The sequence below is a fragment of the Anser cygnoides genome, chromosome 15 (assembly GCF_040182565.1).
Source record: "Anser cygnoides isolate HZ-2024a breed goose chromosome 15, Taihu_goose_T2T_genome, whole genome shotgun sequence".
In the NCBI taxonomy this organism is placed as follows: domain Eukaryota; kingdom Metazoa; phylum Chordata; class Aves; order Anseriformes; family Anatidae; genus Anser; species Anser cygnoides.
The window spans coordinates 8802765-8821848 of NC_089887.1; the positions used below are offsets into that span (position 1 = coordinate 8802765).

Below are 19084 nucleotides of genomic sequence, written 5' to 3' on the forward strand. Positions count from 1 at the left end.
CTACAGCACATACTCTCTCTTGGAAGACAGCAGCAGAAGCGATTATAGTTGAACACATTAATGAGAAGATGAAATACGTTCTGGAAGTAGATAGCCTTGTACACTACCGCAGCTACACCGAGGGCTGCTCGAGGTGATGTCAAATGGACACTAACACTATTACACCACTTTTCAAGCAAACTTGCTACTCAGGCAACTAAGTGTAAGGCTATTTAGCCAATGAATGCTATCTTTTGCAACGGGTGATGAATTTTTATTTTATTTTTTGCTTTTATCTTAAGATATATATAAGCACAAAGAAACATAGGAGTAAGGAGGCATGCTGGATTCCTTGAGATGATGGGTTTTCTCGTCATGATTACGAGAACCTCTCCATGTCACTTTTCTACCAGGTACTGCAAAACCAACAGTCTCAGCCTTCTGGTGCACATCCTGTATCTGTGTCTGTTACTTATACCATCAGCTAGTTTCTGTCCAGCCCTGAGTTCTAACCTCTGTCTTTACTGCTGTGTTCTACAGTTGTTTTCAAATCTCTAATCAGAAGAGTTGGCTTAACGGCAAATGATCGTTTCTACAAAGGTCTGGTTTTTTTGTTGCTGCTCGGGTTGCTGGTACTGCTGAATCTCGCTGTCCTCAGTGCCAACACTGGATCCACATTGAAATATTCACAGCCAGACTTCAGGGCTATGCATGCAGAAACAAATAATAAAATTGAATCTCTGGTCTTGCATGTAAATTTTGTCCTTTTTTCTATATCTCTTGTGTTTCTTTCTGGGTTGTCTTTAATGTAAATTATGAGCCTGAGAAACAGGTGTATCTCTTTCCTTGGCATTTTTATGTCCAAAGCAGCTAGGGAGGAATAAACCAGGCAAAACAAAACAAACCAAAGCTAAAAAAAAAAAAAAAGCTAAGATTTATCATCATAGCAGAGTTGGGGCTATGAGTAAAAAGCAGCTGCACTGAATGTCTCAAAGTCACGTGATTAAAAAAAAAAAGTCCCTGTTGTGTTACTTCCAATCCCTTCTTTACTGGAACAGAGGTCACAAACTTTTTTGTTCACAATGTTGTTTTACACAGGTGAGATGTTTGATAAGAAGTCATTCTTAAAAAATAGAATTCATCAAGCTGGTTTTGAGTGAAATAAACCCTGTAAAAATGGCTGTGAAGAGGGAATAAAAGCTTTACGGTCATTCATACAAGTTAGTCTACAGCTATTACAACGTCTCAGTCATTCAAAACAACTGCACCTTAGTTTTATTTTCTTTTTATTTGACTGATACTCTACCTTTGGTTTAGATCAGATAAAAAGCTGTTCAAACAATCTAACACACAAAAATAGTTTTAGATCAAAGCTTTTACTTAAAATCAGGCACAAATTTTCTTACATTTAGTCAACAACAAATGACTAGCTGTGGGGTGACCCTTACTGAAACAAGATAAAGACTTCCTCCAGGCTTGGCCATATTATCACCAGAATTTCACTACAAAACCAAACCAAACATGCAGTGCGTTCCCTGTCTTACAATAAACTGCCGGGAGGATGCATTTTGCAGTCTCCAATTTTTCTTCCATTTGGGGAGGAAAAAGTGGTTCTTTCAGTCCTTAATGTGAATCAGTATTGTTTTCTGCAGAACATCAACGACAACATTCACCACTGATTCTGCCTGCTCGCAGTTGGAAATCTACATCGTCTTCTTAATCTTCCCATTGTGCTGCTTGTCTGGCACGTAGAGCAAGTGCCACTGCTTCGGACACCCCTGGGCTGCTGCTGGGCTGGGATGTCTCCAAATCTATTTTTCACAAGAGAAGTAATGTTAACTGTGTTGATGTGGGTACAACAGCTGTCCTGTATTAGAAAGCCCCATGCTTTTTAAGTCTCATCTGTCAAATATTTAGAATGAAGGAACATGTTTGTATGAAGCAGGAATGGTTCAAGCTGCCAGGCAGGCTTCCGTAGGTGTTTTATTCTGGATGTACAATGTGCTAAGGCCTCTATGTTGTTAATAACCACTTCTGAAGTGGTTAAGTACTCATTTAATATGACACAATATTCTTTCCTACAGCTGGTCCCATAAGACAAAATGTCTCATTTACCCAAAGAAATTCAACTCAGGTATACTGAACCTTGAGATCAGCCTTCAGAAGTCTCCACCCAACATTGCAGCAAGCTAACAATAAGCTACCAACAGCAAGCGTTGGCCCCAGAAACAAGAGTCTTTGTTTTCTCTTTATACAGGGTGCTAAAAGTCTGTCTGTTACCTCAATCTGTTTTATGCTGTGTCTATACTAAATCAAACATTTTTACTGAGCTGAGCTGACGAGAGTTACTTTCTCAGTGCTTAGCATTTGTTGCTTACCAGGTGGGAAGCCAGTCCCCTTCAAGATGCCAGCAGAATAGGGATACTGGAAACAAAATTCACAAGTAGATTTAAGTCAGTGTTTCCCTCGTGTGCTCATTATTGTATTTAATTATGCATTTCCTGTAACAAAATCATTCTCTCCAGATCTCAAGCAGGATTATGAACATAAATATGCCAACACCTATTCTGATTACATATTTTCATCTCTTCAATCTTTTAAAATGATCTCTACACATACAGTACTGTCTGTCCTCTTTGTCCAACGTACGCCCACTGTCTATATAGGGAAAACAAGCAGAGACTTCCTTCTTTGACTATCTCACCTCATTGTAGGATGCGTTTTGATTTCTGTCAAATGTCCTGCCTGGGTAGTTTGGCTCTTGCTGGGCACGTTGCATGGATGGGTGGTATGAAGCTCTTCCCTGAAAGACATTATATTTGACATTAGCAGTAATATATTATGTCTTCCAGTCCTGGCCTTATGGTCAGTACCCACATCCACATCTATTACCCGTGGTTTTGGGAGATGTTTAGAAGCCAAAAGGCAACCTGGCACACTTGTACCAGGGCCTGCCTGAGTTCCGAGGCACTGTCCTTTGTGCAGCCCAGGACTCCATCTCATAGTGACACAGAGATGCAGCCTTAGTGCTTTGCAAACTGCACAGTACTTTTTGTTAGATTATCACCTAGTCAGATAACGTCACAACCCCGATTTTATAAATGGGAGGGGTGGGGAAGGATCTGAGATAAAAAGGACCTAGGTGTTCACGGTTTGCCACCCACACAGAAATGAAATTTCAGTTTTTCCTTTTCAGACTCTTGTTTTTAGACACTATTGCTGGTAACACCTCTCTTTCTCGGACTGGCTTCTTTGACACCTTAAGAGTTATGCAGGTGATTTAGCTGTTATTAGAATACTTTATATTTCTTTATTCACAAATAACTAGATGGAACAGAAGCAGATACAGTTGTGCACAATAGAGCAAATACAGTGCTGGGACATAATACTGGATGCTGTGCAAAGGAGCCCGGTCTCTCTATGATGCCAAAAATGATACATGGAGCTTCCTGCCTTGAAGAGACTACTTTTGTTTTGGTATTTTTGATTGTTATTGCAGTTATGTTAGCTTGTTTCCTTTCTCTTTTAGGGGAAGGGAAGCCTGGGGAGGCAGGATAACTGTGAGGACAAAGGTGCTTGTAACTTAGTGCCAATTATATGAGATTGTGGCAGGTGAGTACATGCCAGGGAAGAGTGTGGAGCAGACAGTGACATCCAGACCTACTTACTAGGAACTAACCTGAATGAACAGGTGGAGAAGAAAAAAAATGGTCTTATCTTACTTCAAATCTCTAAAATGGCAATGAGAAGTGGCAAAGAGCAAAGCAGCAACTGCAGATGACAAGCTGTTCTCCATGGGACAGGTACTTATTTGGGCCTAACAAACCCTTTTGTTGCCCAAGTATGTAGGTCAAAGAGTTTTCACTCAGCCTAAATGAAAACACTACACAGCACCTACATGTACACTAATCTGATGGTTCAGCAAGCACCACTGACTTGAAAAATAAATTTAATTTAAAGATGTTAGATGTCTATTGATGTTGTGTGGGATTTAAAATCAGGTTAGATCAGGGCACTCAGTTTAACTCGTCTGCAAAGGTGGGTGAGGAGGACACAAAACATAAACCTGTAAGGAAATCTAGAGTCAGTGGAGGAATGCAGCTTCCTTCTTAGTCTAGGCAAGGTTTAAGTGTGGCTGAACCCTTTTCTGACCATCACTACACCTAGATTAGAAATGTTTTCTTGCAGTTTCATAATCATAAATAATATTTGGTGAGGGGAAGGACCTTCTACATCCTCCCAAGTTAAATTCCTCTCTGGAGCAAGTAGGGAATTTCCCAGGTATCCTTTTGCTGGCTGGAGCTAACTAGCAAGCAAGCAATTTAGGTGAAGTTTTAAACACAGACATAGCTGAAAATGACATCCTATTTGCAAGACTAGAGAAATCCCATAGAATCGTAATGAGCATGTAATTGAAACAGGAGTATCTGAACTACGAAACTGACCTGCTGGTCTCGTCCTCTTGGTACAGATGGATTTTGTTTTGCCCTCTGTAGTAAATGGAGTTTTCGAAGTAAAAACATTTTATCTTTTCCTTCCTGTGGTCAAGAAATTCTTTATCATTAGCTGGAATGGAGTAATCATTAAGGGAGGCTCAAGGTCTGTGAGTAACCATTGACCAGAATACTCATTAAGATTCCTATTTAATCAGTCTATGAAGGGAGCTGCAGCAGCACAGCTTGGAAGTAAAAATTTTTTGCAACAACTCTATTTGTAAGTTTCCCTGCAACTGACATGCAGAAGGGCTTCCACCCTCCTCTGCATTGTTATAGGAGAAGCAGATTACAATTGCATAACAGAAGTATGAGAAAATCAACAAGGAAGCCAAACTTTAAACAAGATAAAGCTGAAAGATGAACTTACATTAACAATTTGATTACGTAAGAGCTTGACCATGGTCTTTCTTCCTTCTATTATTTGCCAGTAAAGATAAGTAATAATTCTAAAAAAAATAAATAAAGTGCAACAGATGAACACTCATACCCGTGTGTATTTCCTCCTAGTCACTGCTTAAACAGAAAGTTATCTTGTTCATTTTGTCCACTAGAAATTTAATAATATACACATGTATATGTCTGTATGTATATAATTGTATATCAAACGGCAAACATGAAATTGCTTTCTCTTGGAAAAGACCCAAAGGTTTACAGACTTACTCAAGATGAGAGGTACAATTAACGTAAGTAAACAATACAAGTTGCATTTAAGATAACAAACATGAACCTAATGTTCTTAACCAATTTTGTGTCATTTGCTTAGACACATTCATGGACATTAAATCACAACACTGAACACTTATTGTTTTCAGGCCAATTCTGGTTCCACTAGAATGGCTGGGAGCTTGTTTAATGCGAACAGGTTTGGGCTGTTACATGTGCACAGGCTATGATGGAAATAGCAAGTAGCACAGCTACAACTTCAAACCCTACCAGCAGGCAAATACCTTAAAGATGCACATGCAGGTTTTGCCAATATAATTCATTTCAGTCAGGAAGACACTATGTGAATTTACCTGAGATTAGCTGGATGTAGACGGCAACATACGTATTAGCATGTCCCGAAATAGTGTGCTCACTTTAACGTGCCACTTGTGTACCACCATGCCCTTCACCACAGTACCCCACAGTCAGAAAAGACAAAGAAAACACCTTCTGAACCTCCACTTTTTATATTGCCCAAGGTTCTAGTAGAGATCTAGCCTGTACTACCTGTGCTTGTGAATGATTTCTCTTTCCCTACTGATTTATACACTAATGAAAAAAGCAATTTCACCTGCCAACTGTACGCAGCATGTTCCCATTTGCTGATGTTCCTAAAGCTAAGTAAGCCAGTGGTATTAAGATCTGGAAGCCTAGGCATCACTAAACTAAAAGCATTCAATTGAAAGCAGCATATTCTATAGTTAGAATGAAGCTGGTTTGCAAAGAGCTTTGGCATCCTAACATAAAAGGAATAGATTTTATAACTTATTTATGTACTTCAAAGACATGATGTTCCTATTTATTAATCATTTCTGATGCTCTAGAATGTACTTTGCAACTCTGTTATGGAGAATGGCTATGACATAGCCAGGTTTTTCCACTTCAGGTCCTTTTCAAGTGCTTTTCATCAACAGATACTTACAGGAAAATGATGGAGAGGATGAAGAAGAAAAGTTCACTTGTAATTAAGTTGTTGTAGATCCACACTACCCATTTTGAGCCAGTGTAATTTTCCAGTATTTTTATCCACTCAGAGACTGCTGCAAACATAGAAGACAAACCTCTGAAAGGACCACATTCTTCTGAAGGTTTTAACCTGAAAGTGTGAGAAAACAACTATTTAAAGCTTCATTTACTAACATGATTTAGTTAAACACTTTGTTGATGAAGATGCTTGTTAGTTTGATATAGCCCTCCGTCCTCTTTGGAGCCTCAGGGAACTTCCATCATTTATGTCTGATTTTTCACTTGGGTCAACTCCCACACCTTAAAATGCCACCCCAATGTCCCCCTGAGACTACTGCAGCCAGAGATCTAAGACACCCTGCCGCAATGGATCTGCACCAACCTGTGTACATAACCTTGACCTAAATGTAACAAGTCAATCAGTGTAGCACAGCCTATAGCAATTTGAAAATCTGAATTTCCCAAGTTGCACAAAAGATGTGTAAAGGAACCATCATCCCACCTTGCCTTCCAGGACATGAGTCACTGCAAACTTTCAGTAACAACAAGCTGTGGTGAACTAAGGTAGTTTCCTTAGCAAAAATTAACATTTTCAGATAGACAGAAAGAGGAAAATATTATTTGCTTTGAAATTGAACTAATCTAGACAGTCATGGCCTATAACATTTAATAGGCCTGGTATGGCCTATAACATTTAATCCCAGGAACAGGCTGGGTCACAGAAATTTTTCAGGAGAAGGAAAGGACGAATCAAAGAATTTTCTCTGACATTTAAATAGAATACTAAAACTTGAAGGCAACAAAGTTTCCCCTCCCACTTTCTTGTGGGACAAGTTCTGCATTAACCATTTTTTTTTGCAAACTTTCAGAGCATGTTTTCAGAATACAAAACATCTCATGAACATTTGAAACCCTCCTTTAGCAATTAATACAAATCTGTCTACAGAACAATGCAGATTCTTCTGCCTGGTATAAGGTCACAGCATAACATAGTGGAACTGAATGTCAGTGCTCTTCCCTACCTCCAGACAGTAACTGCAATGACAGACAGGACTCCAATGAGGGAAGGGAAAAACAGCAGGAACATGAAGAACGTTGTCATCTGAGCTGCTCTCCAGACTTGGCGAGGGGGTTGGCAATTCTTCATTAGGCTGACCTTTTAAGAGATGAAAATATACTCATTCTCAGAACAGTGTTACTTATCACTTTAAATGGATTTAAGTCAATACTACTGAAATTGTTGGAAGCAATTGCTGGAATAGCATCTATCAAAAGTTTCCAAGGACTTCTACTATAAGAACTTGATAGATATAGTGTAGTTTTAGAAAAAGAGTATAGTCTTTCAAATACTAAGAGGCAACGTGAGTTTCTGATGGATTCTACAAGACTCCATTGGGTAGTTTGGTTTTGCAGCACACATGAACCCAATGTTCATGGTGATCAAAGGGCTGGAGCACCTGAAATGCTGAGAGAGCTGGGGATGTTCAGCTTGAAGAAGAGAAGGCTCCAGGCAGACCTCATCGCAGCCTTTCAGTACATAAAGGGGGCTTATAAAAAAGATGGAGAACAACTTTTTACATAGGCAGACAGCGATAGGACAAGGGGGAATGGTTTTAAACTAAAAGAGGGGAAATTTGGATTTGAGATTAGGGGGAAATTCTTCACTCAGAGGGTGGTGAGGCACTGGCACAGGCTGCCCAGAGAAGCTGTGGATGCCCCATCCCTGGGGGTGTTTGAGGCCAGACTGGATGGGATTTGGGCAGCCTGGTCTAGTGGGTGGCAGGGGGGTTGAACTGGATGGGCTTTAAGGTCCCTTCCAAACCAAGTGGTTCTGTGATATGATACAGGGAAGTTTGAATTGGTGCTTCTAGCTTTGTTATTCTGCATTCAACGCTACAAACTGTTCAGTCACCTAACAAGGAATCTGTTGTCTAATCACACTGCTGAGACAAAGAACTCTGAAAAGAAGAATTTCCACCATGATATTTAGCTGAATCACCCCACTTAGACCTAGATAACTCGGGGGGAGTAAACAGGTTGCTGGGGAACAGAAAGAGAATCCAAAATCACAGCAATAGCATGACTGTCTATATTGGCACATGCACTTAGTTAACGTACAGTTCATATGCATTATGCATATGAAATGCACATACCATTAGTTCTCTAGGCTTTAATTTTAGTCCTTTATTCTTTCTCCTTTCTAATTCCTATGCTTTCACACTTCTCCCCTCTCAAGTTTTACAGGTTTGCAATTCAAAGGTGTGCATCCAAATGTTGTTTCTTTAACCAACCAACCAACAACAACAAAACAATAACAAAGCAACAACAACAAAACCAACCAAACTGCTCCCCTGGGCACAAAACCAGAGCGTCCAGACAAACCCAGCACTTTGACCCAATAAATCCTGCCCGTATTTCAAGCAGTGTAAATGGCATGGTACTGTATGATGAACACATGTAAAGCTTGTTACCTTTTTCGTGTAAAATACTATAAAAAATGATATCATCTGGATACCAGGCAGCAGAGGTGAGAAGAGAATACCAATCCTAACAGAAAAGATTTATAAGAAAAAATTACATCTTCACTATACACTACACAGTGCTCAGTGCACCAAAAATAGAAAGCATCAGACTATCTTCATATACAGTTAGTGTTTGGCTATTTGCAAATGTGTAATTATATTAATAGTGATCCTGTAACAGTAAGTTAGCCTTTAAAAACATGCAACTTTAAATGTACACATCTGTGTACACATCTGCAAAACTCATAATTGGAGTACTGCACTCATTCTCAGAAATAAGGAGGAAATAAGGCAGCTTTTCTGGTATTTAACACTGAGATTATTTCAACAGGAACACTATTCCAGTGGGGATTAAAACAAAACTTTTGGATATTCCTTTTACAGTTTTTTCCCAGACCAGGGACCACAATCTAAATTACTGTAATTATGCGAGTAATAATTTCAGTCACAGAACTGATGAGTCACAATCCTTACAAAAGTACTTAATATATATCATCTCTCACTTATCCTACACTTTCTTTCATGATGCAAAGCACCCATAAATGTTTGAATCGGGATGTTCCATGGTATTCCTACATGCAAACAAAGTTTTAGCTGTAAACTTACCACTTACCAGGTCAAAGTCTGTGCATAGATCAAATCTAAAACATTTCGTGCAATATCAAATTCTGGCACTCCCAGGCTTACACAGACTGTAGTTCCAATAATTCTGGAAAAAAAAATAGCATTTGTTAAATGGTAAAAACCTCTGCAAATGACCTCCTGAATGCATCACTGACAGGTTATTCAGGGGTTCCATTAACCACGTCACACAAAGCAGCCACAGCTTGTTGATTAGACAGCACATCAAAATGAAACAGAAGAATCTGGCAAAAGCGAATTCCCATAACACACAGCAGGAGTAAGAAAGACTTAGAATATTTTTAATGCAAGACAAAAAAAAGACCAAAAGAAAAAAAAGGATTTATAACTATATCAGAAAAGTATGCTTACGCTTATGATTTAACAGTTGAAATGACAGTTTACCTCATTACAAAAACCTAACAGCTTTCCAGTTCCCGCCTCCTGAAAATTCTCAGCTTTAATCAAAAAAAAAATGAATCTTCTAACCTGACATTTGCAACATATCCTAAAGCATATTCTACTTTAAACTAACCAAGGTGGCAGGTAACTGAGACACACAGGTAAGCAAGTACCCCAAGGATTCCTCCTGAGGACCAGTAATCTCATTTTATCACTTATTTTTTTCCTGAGCTGGGAAGATTCAGTTTCTGCTTTCTGTAGCAAGAACAGGGAGGATTTTGGTTACTGTCCCACCTTGCCTTGAGTAAAGGTCTGGGTACCACCTGATCAGCTGCATCATCAACGTTTCAGGGCTGAGTTCCAGTTACTCTGAAGACATGCAAGTAATCAAATGTACTTGTACTTTTAACCTTTTATGGCTGTAAGTCTGATGCTTGCACACAGCTCAGTGGGGAACATTCATAATGGCTGATGACGCGGTTTTAGTACTGTGCCTTTTTGTGGGGAGGTGGTTTTCTGTCTAAACAGAATGATAACACCGGAGGATTAAAGTACACTGACAAGAGCTGTGAAGGGAAAGTCTTCAAGGGCTTCTCAACATTGCTTTGTGTTGATTCGACACAAAAGCCAAAGTCCTAACTTGTAAACCAATCTTGTTCTCATCACATGCGAAGGGCAAACAATCATAAGGATCTCCTATATATAGCCAGGATCCCTAAATGTTCTATAGAGGTGGCAAGCATTTAGTACTCTATTGCTGTAGTCGTAAATAATGTTTAGCAGTAGGAAGGGACATGCAACAGATTACAGAATTAAATGAATTTTTTTTTTACATGTTTAGCTGAGCTTACTTTCAGTTAAAAATACTCTCTCACATACCACACTACAGACCTCTACACTTGGGAGTCATATTACATCCTTAATAAGACTGATTAAAATGAGATTTTAAACTTGCATGCACTCTGTAGAGTGTGATAACTAAAAGAAAAAACATTTACAGAGGGACATACCAAGAAAAGCCAGCAATGCATCTGTGTGCATGCAGAAAAGCAGGGTTTTCTGCTTGAGACACCTGGTCATTTGGCACCTGTTAAGGAGACCTACTGGAGTACAGTGTGACTCCTCCCTGCCTGTGTTTCCATCTCCAGAGAGAACAAGGACACACTGGGAGAGTAGAACAGTACACACTGTGACCTCTCCTAAGAAGGAGCTGGGATATACCCAAGGCACATACCCAGCTACCATGCCTGGTAGAGAGAACTGAGAAAGCTTCAGTTGTATCCCAGACATAATCCTGTTGGACCTCTCCTTTTCTCACACTGGAGGGGAAAAAGCATGCAAGCAACCAACCAAAAGAACTATGTCTTTGGCTAATGAATAAAAACAAGATTAGAAACATTGTACTCACCTTCGTAAAAATTCTCCAAAGAAAGAGCCAAGCAAACAAAATATGAAGTCAACCAGAATAAGACGATAGATATCTTGGCCAATCAGTGTTTCCCAGCACTTTAAGAGGTAGAAATAAATAAATAAGCAAACATATCTGAAGTAAAAAATTACATGATTCTAACATTCCCAAATGCAAATGCTTGGGCATCTGAAATCAGGGCTATGGATCAAAGACTTGCTGGCACCCTAACTAGTCACAGTTGACCTCTCATTGAAGAATGCTGCAAACCAGCTGAGACTCAAATCGGGTTACTCATTCTCATACAGTTCATTTCTCTAGAGATTCTAATAAAGAAATGCTGGGGTGGGAAATTCAGCTGTCCAAAGGACTCTATGTACTTCTCTTTGCTGAAGCAGGCCTATTACCAAAGTGGTTCCGAATGAGTTATCATGGGTCAAAGATGCATACTTTTGAAATTTTACCTGGGACTTCGATTCCGCCACAATGTCAAGCCAGTAGTAGCACAGTATTCCAATAATCGATATTTTCAGGATGATGTTTCTACAAAGAAAAAGTACCAGTAACTGCACTGACAACTGCTGTGTAAGCTCACAGGAAGGAACAATGGTAGGATGGCCATTGGTCATGTTACTACTTTCTTACACACCAACAATAGCGCTGCACAGTGCCAGGACTAACAGGAGCTCTGGTGCCATGTTACTCTATTGTCCTGGCAGAAGTGAAGCCAGGTGTGACGACCTTGACACAGGCCTAAACATGCTACTGGACATGGGTGTGTGTGCTCCACAAGAGAGGAAGGCCTGAGGGGCACTGGTGGTAATGTAGTGTTAATTCCAGGCACCCGTAGCAAAGTTAGACCTGCTCACTCCTCTCTCCACTTCCCTTCCTTTCCCCAGGAGGTCCGCAGCCCACTAGGTATCTGTGGGAGCTACAAACAAAGCCAAGCCCAGAGTCACAGTGTTCCTAACTGGGAGGGGTACCCTGTCCTCATGCAGAGAACACTCCGGAAGACTCACAGAAGGCAAACAGAACAGGGAGGGAAGAGTGTGCAGAAACCTTTGGAGAAGATGAATTCATGTGCTCCATACCTCCCTACTGCCCACCACACCATCCAGACATAGCTTGCAGTAAAAAGATGAGTCAGCCATCTTCAGGCAAAAAACACTAAGAGGAGGGAGCAAAAAATACCTGGCAATAGTGACATATGTCCTATTTCTGGGATTCTGAAATTTCTCCAGGTGTCCAAGCCATGAGTAGAAGAATGGGATGAGCACATTGAGGAGAGATGCAACAATTGGTAGCACCAACATGGCAGCTTGGCTCTCCAGGTCATTTTCATGCCCTTCAATAAACAGCTTTGAGAGAAGAAAAACAAAAAGAACCAACCCCAAACTTAGAACCTTTGCTGAAATGCTGCCACAAGTTGTGCCCACACACCTGACACACATCTCTGAATGTTCTCTGATTAGAGGCTACCATGTTTTACTGGTCCATATCCAGCAGCACAATGACCCTCCCTTTCCACTGTGTTACATGGGACCACAGATGGAAGCCCCAGCTTAAAAGTTGTTCCAGGGCAAAGGAGAGGCAGTCCTTGATGAGGCTTCTTCTTGCACTTTCTTTCAAGGCCACCAGCTGCACTCTCTCTAAGCTGGACGCGGGTCCAGGCATGCAACTGCTGGGATGAAGTGGGACATTTGCTCAGATCCCTCAGGTCCTACAGTCTTGCCGTAATCCCCAGTAGTGTGAGTCTTTGCAAACCAGCTTTTTAGGTACAGCAGAACGTGTGTGTGTATTGGCAGAAACAACACCCATGCTTTCCTACTGTCCCTAGTAGCGAACAGACCACAGCTTGCATTTTGTGTAAGAAAGACACACATGTGGAAAAATACGTCTCCAAAAACAGGCTGCAAAGTCTGTCCTTACCTCTAGATTATTAATGGAGAGGAAGTAAACACCGGAACAAGCAGCCACTGCTATTCCCAGGGAAGCAGCCCAGGCACCGAGATGAAGAAGAATATGAACAAGTCTCTCTGTTACAGAAAAATTTTGAACTTCCTTGTTTACATCAGTGAGGCCTTCCTGCACGGAAACAAATGTTAATGAAGAATTGCTTAGTCAGCAGCATAAAGGAAAACCTGTTTCAAGTAACTACTTGAGAGACTGAATAAAAGATTTTTTTCTCTAGAAGATCAGCGCAGTAATATCCTGGGAAAATTAAATGGCCAATTTTGTGTTCCTGTCCTAAAAGTTGTTTCTCTCAACAGTTATGCTAATTTAACATTTAATATCATAAGTCTGCTTTTTGTCGACAAAATATTTAAACTGCAAAAAGGAAAAGAAAAAAAAAAGCAATATTCTAGCATATATTTAATAGTCATAGAGATGCATTCAGTAGAACAAAAGCATTTATTCAGTAGAACAAAAGGATATAAATATTTATATGTAGCTTAAAGAAAAAAGAAAAACAAGTAGCTACGACAACTCCAGAAGTTCAAATCAAATGAAACTTAACAGCCAGGAAAACTTAAGTTTATTAGAAACATGACTAGCGTGCCTGAGTCACTGTTCTGGAGGCTTATTTGTGCATACATTCTGGCAGAGTGACCCAAGCATGCTAGTTATGCATCTTTGCACCTTTTTGCATCTCCTGGATTTTGTACCTTTACTTGTGTGCTGAGATTCTTTTGTTTCAGCTTAACAGCTTTTTCATTAGTTACATTGAAGTCCCAAGTGCAGAGAAGTTTGCTAGCATTTCCAGAGTATGTTTGAGGGTTAATGAAGTTCCTGCAGAAGGATTTTGCCATGCTGCAACAACAACAACAAAATTGAGATGCATAATGGGGAAATAGATCAAGTTTTCGCAACAGTAAAAGGGTGTGTGTGTGTGTGTGTGTGTGTGTGAATTTTTCAGTTCTTCCATCCCTTCCCTTGGCTAGCGGACCTATGTCAGAGCATCTCACATAAGAAGGCACGGAAAATAGATCTTAACGTAAGAGAAAACTCTCACACTTCTTTCTCCCAGTTGTTGCTGACAATCTTTACTTCATTGCTATTAGAAGGCCATGTCAATATCATATGTTAAAAGGGAGATCATGCTGTAAATTGCTTTGAGCTGGGATTCACCTGCATGGCCCTCACTATTCTGCAGTTATTCTTCCTTCGCCTAATAAAAGTTTGGTGTATGAGACTGTCTTTTGAGCAGAATCTTCTGCTTAAACCTGAGACCTGGAAATAAGGACTTACAGAAACACACTCAGGTAATTATCACTGCCAGACATTTACATATTTTTTTGGCTAATATAAATGAAATAAGAATATATGATTAGTTTACCTGAACAACAAGATAAGCAAACAGATGACAAAATATATTCCAACAGTAAAAATATAGGCCAGCTGCATGTTGTAAGATGCACCATTCTCCGTTTTACTGATTGTAGCATTGGTGTAAAAGCCATAGTAGAGTACTGTTTGTTGAAAATAACCCTGAAAATATATGGACATCATTCAGAATATTTGCTAGTACCTGCATGTAGAGAGAAGTACCATCACCTGAAGCACAATTCAGATGTGGGAGCTGTCCCATTCCCAGCTGTAAAATCAGGTGTGATTAAATTTGTGAAAATTGAACCCTGTTTTCATTCTATCAGCTATAAACTTCCATATTTTTGAGAACTTTTAGAGGTATATAAATGACTTGCATCATTTGGGATGATTGTGAGCATTCAATATGCTTTCAGGACTTGCTCTTCTCTGAAAATTCCTGAAGAGGGAAAGCATTAATCATTTATTTCTTCGGAGCAGTGTTCTGAACTGCCAAATTGTAACAACTGCAAAGGAACCAAGGAGGAAGCATGTGACATTCAATACGTGAGTTATTACATCACAGCTGACCTCCTGCAATGGTGACTGTACTTTGCAAAATTAAACAATGTTACTATAAAATACAGCACTTTAAAACCCAATTTTAGAAAGAAAGGGTGGACACCTTTCCTTTGAAAAAGAGCATTAGCAAGAGCAGAATGATGTTTATTAACCAGAGAAATCCTTCAACAACAATAAAATTGACACAATTTTTACAACTGTCAAAGACAGAAAAAAGAGTAAGTCTTCTCAGATCAAGTAGCTGATGAATACTACTAAACTTAGAGCAGTGCAAAATTTTTGTTTATAAATATCCTGGGATTTTATTCCCTGAATATAAAGATCTCCGCATAGTGAAAAGATCCTCCTGTCTACAGGGCACACTAAAGTTGGTGGGTTGCCACACAAAGATCTGTGCCCTCCTTGGAAGAATAAAGCTTTAGAAATAAGCAAAACTCACAGAAACATATACTGAAATCTGCACTGTATTTTTAAAGGAAAATCAGCATGGGAAAAACGTTCTGCTAAAGACTATTGTATCCGCCTCCAGAAGGCCTGACTTCCACTCCTTTCTAGAAGAACAATGAAAAAATCTTGATATATAGCTGAACACAGCAATCATTTGCAGTAAGACACATTCCTCAGAATGAGTTCCACCCTGGGTTAATGTTTGTTGTAGTTTCTTTTTATTTCAAATACATACTAACTATCATTTCTAGTCATATAAACATCTAACTCAATCTCTTAAGAAGAAATAATTGCTTTTTTACTTTGTCATGATTTTTAAAGTAGATCTGTTGCAGAGTAATAACATAAATCCATTGTTACATACTTACAGCTCCAGTGAGCAGCTCCAGACCCGTGAATGAAAGGTTATTTGGTTCTGCTGCAATAAACTGAGGCACTGTGATGAAACTGAAGTTTATGAGGAATGAGAAGATGTTGAAACTTAGCAGCCACTTCAAGAAAATAAAATACGAAAGAACACTTGTTCCAAACTCGCCACCAATGATCTTCAGAGTCTTGTGCCATAACCACAGTTGGTGAAAATGTTCTGACAAGCTGTTTCTAAATCGTCGAAATGACTAAAGTACAAAAGATATGAGAGAGATGAACCTCAGCAAGCAGTCTTACACAGGGCTCAAATTCACATAATACAGACTCACATTTTTACAGCTCCATTTTGATGATAAGAACATATTTCCCCCACTACATGCACCGTAAGATGCTGAACTGGTGTTCTTAATGGCTACCATAATGCAAGTCATTACTAATGAACACTGCAGCAATGAATTGGTTCTTTGGTAAGTAAGAAAGCAAGCTGCTAAATACTTCTGGAGACGGTAATAACACTGCAGTTGTAGTGGTTTACTTGATTGTGACTCACGGAAGTGTCTGACACTTACCACTTCTGTTCTGCGCAGACACTGTGTACAGCAGTCAAGTTGAGTACCACGTCTCCCTGATTTTTCTGTTATTTCTTTCAGAACATTATTCCTGAGGAAGAGCAGGGCAGAGGGTGACAAGCATTATAGTACAGGTTGTAATTAAAACAAGAAGCTAAAGAAGCTGCTGCAAACACATGTGCTCATGAATGTGGAGACAGTTCTAATGGTTGTTTTTGCATTAGCTGACACCATAGCTCTTGTCCATTACAAGTTGAGTTATGACAGCATATCCTAGCCCCTCCACTAACTCATTGATGGAAAATATATATATATATTCACATATATTAAATAAATATATGTAACTAGACAAAATGATGGCTGAGATCATGTGGTCTGTTCTTCATTTGTAATGGCCAACATCCAAGTTCCCTTTGAATAATAATCACAAGTCTTCCTGCATGCTGAAAGGCATTGCCTTGCTGTTTCATTTTATATTACAGAAGAGATTTTCTCACTCACAGAAAGGACGTTGAAACATCTTTAAATTATTTTTCCTCGCAAGATGTTAACTTTTAAAAAGTGAACAAAAAAGTATTTTCAGTTCTTTCATACTCAAAGTGACAAACTCAAGCTGAGCAGATGGCAACCTATGCTTGATAACTAGATGTCAACATTATACTGCTTGTAAAGCTAAACAGATAAACTTCTATTTTTACCTGATTTCTCTCTTTTTTTTCATGGTCTCTGGCATTTTCTGGATTGCTTTAATCCTTTCACGAGTGGACATACTTGCAAGATTTTCAACTAACTTTTCTTCTGCACAAAAAACATGAAAAATCCAAATTTTGGGATGATTAAACAGTAGTTTTTATTAAAAATCTGAAATTGATATAATAACATTCCCCACTTTCACTGCCACTAACATGTGGCAGGTTCTGAGACTTAATGATACTGCTCAGAGTATCCTTACCAGTACCCTAATACAGATGTATGGAAATAGCACAATACTGAATGTTAAAAAATAAGTGTTACTCATCTACTGTTTATTTAATGTTAATACAAGGAGCTGTAATATAAAGGAGGACACAATGCTAACAAACTCCAAGGTTCTGGTCTATTGCTGATCATCATTTGATAGTTACATTTCTAAGACACTACGTAATGATTTGAAAGCTAGACTTTTGTGTTATTTATTCTATAATCTTAGTTGATGTTTGTATGAAATAGATAGTAAGGTATTACTTGGCAATCAGCTTGTTTTCACATGGCTGGAATTTGATGCTAATTCCATACATACAGTGAGTGAAGACAATTCATTAGCTGGTCAAACATATCCTAATAAATTGTAAAAAGAAAAGCTAAACTTTAGCCAAAAAAAATCACACTGCACTGTGCTTCATTTATCATGGGACTTTAGTGTGCTACTGGAGTATAAAAGTTGAAGTATTAGCATTAACGAAAAAACAAGTTGCTCTCATAACCACAGAAAGACTGTACACGCAATTCTGATGATAAACCAAGAACAGTGCCAACTAAACCTTCCTTGTGCAAGATGTTATTTAATATTAAACCACTTCTCTAAACTCCTACCTTCTTTGCACACTGGGTCTGTTTCAGACGGGGTGGAAAATGTCATGAAGATCTCTTCAGATGGCCTTCTATTTCTCTTCTGAATAAAGTTAGCTAAATAACATACACTGTCTAATAAGCCAGGATGCTCCTAGGCAAAATTGTCTTAGGACAATTTGACTTTCACAGAAAGAACTTAAAAATATACTCTTCAATCTCTCTACCTACATGCAAATGTACACTCTCCCTCTCACATGTTCCCTGGTCACGCCTGATGATTGCATGCAATTTTTCAGGTACACACTGGAAAAAATGGTATTGAGCCCAGTCTTCAGCTGTCACAGAAAACTGTCTCATCTAACCCATTCATAAACGTCCACATTGATTATTGAAGGTTTTCTTCCTAGGAGACACCTCCTCTCTTTCAAAATCCTTCTCCTGACTGAGAGATTGTTTCAGAATCACATTCAATCATGCTGAATATATGTATCAGCTTCCATTTCCCTGGGGCCAAATTGCAGCTGTTCTCAAGGTATTCCATATGTCAAGCTTCTTTCATCCAACTATTCAAACTTTATTCCTTAAATGCATCTATCTTCCAGCTATGATGCCAATGAGTTTAGCCACAGCTTTCCTTACTTTGTCCCCCCAGTAAGCTAACGGCCAATCTGCTCAACGTTACACCCCCCTTTTGAGCTCAACCCGCTAGTTTGGAAGGCCCCAACTGACTGAAGATTCTGCTAGTTGATGCACATGTTGCAGGCCCCCAACTGGATTTACTATTTGGGTCTAAAGGTGTCCTGATGTTACTGTCATTTTTACTTTAAGCCAACTTCCTTTGTAGCTACTAAAACGAATCAGAAAAAGAAAAGCAACTGTATCTCCTTGTGGAGGTACTTCTTGAACTTTCAGCACCTACACATTTAACCTCTAGTTGATTATGTTGGAAATGCACACTCTCCTTCCTACCAGGTATTAAAAGCTATGGAAAAAGCTATGTTTGGAAATATCCTATCTCTATGGTCAGTTACAGAGCAAGACAATAAAATACCAATAAAATTTGTTACACCTTAATACAAACATGATTTTGCCAAATCAGATCTCAAATTAAAGACCATGTTCCTATGATGAAAAGAGGAAAAAATAAAAATTTCTCACTAC

General features: G+C 39.1%; 1 protein-coding gene across 4 annotated transcripts in view; it reads right to left on the reverse strand.

Moving 5' to 3' along the window:
• Positions 1 to 1336: 1336 nt before the first annotated feature.
• TMC5 (transmembrane channel like 5) overlaps positions 1337 to 19084 on the reverse strand; it is a 28080-nt gene continuing 10332 nt past the window's right edge. For 3 of the 4 annotated variants that reach the window (XM_048060401.2, XM_013177174.3, XM_013177176.3), the window contains exons 5-22: positions 17071 to 17170; positions 16373 to 16463; positions 15803 to 16051; positions 14437 to 14588; positions 13766 to 13910; positions 13029 to 13184; positions 12291 to 12457; positions 11564 to 11642; positions 11100 to 11197; positions 9282 to 9377; positions 8618 to 8693; positions 7169 to 7302; positions 6103 to 6276; positions 4843 to 4921; positions 4425 to 4517; positions 2684 to 2782; positions 2358 to 2403; positions 1337 to 1790 (exon numbers count right to left, since the gene is read on the reverse strand). In XM_048060401.2, coding sequence (XP_047916358.2) covers positions 1696 to 1790; positions 2358 to 2403; positions 2684 to 2782; positions 4425 to 4517; positions 4843 to 4921; positions 6103 to 6276; positions 7169 to 7302; positions 8618 to 8693; positions 9282 to 9377; positions 11100 to 11197; positions 11564 to 11642; positions 12291 to 12457; positions 13029 to 13184; positions 13766 to 13910; positions 14437 to 14588; positions 15803 to 16051; positions 16373 to 16463; positions 17071 to 17170 — 2129 coding nt within the window. In that variant the 3' untranslated portion in view covers positions 1337 to 1695. The remainder of the gene's footprint in view (positions 1791 to 2357; positions 2404 to 2683; positions 2783 to 4424; positions 4518 to 4842; positions 4922 to 6102; positions 6277 to 7168; positions 7303 to 8617; positions 8694 to 9281; positions 9378 to 11099; positions 11198 to 11563; positions 11643 to 12290; positions 12458 to 13028; positions 13185 to 13765; positions 13911 to 14436; positions 14589 to 15802; positions 16052 to 16372; positions 16464 to 17070; positions 17171 to 19084) is intronic. The other variant, XM_013177177.3, reaches the window with a different exon arrangement.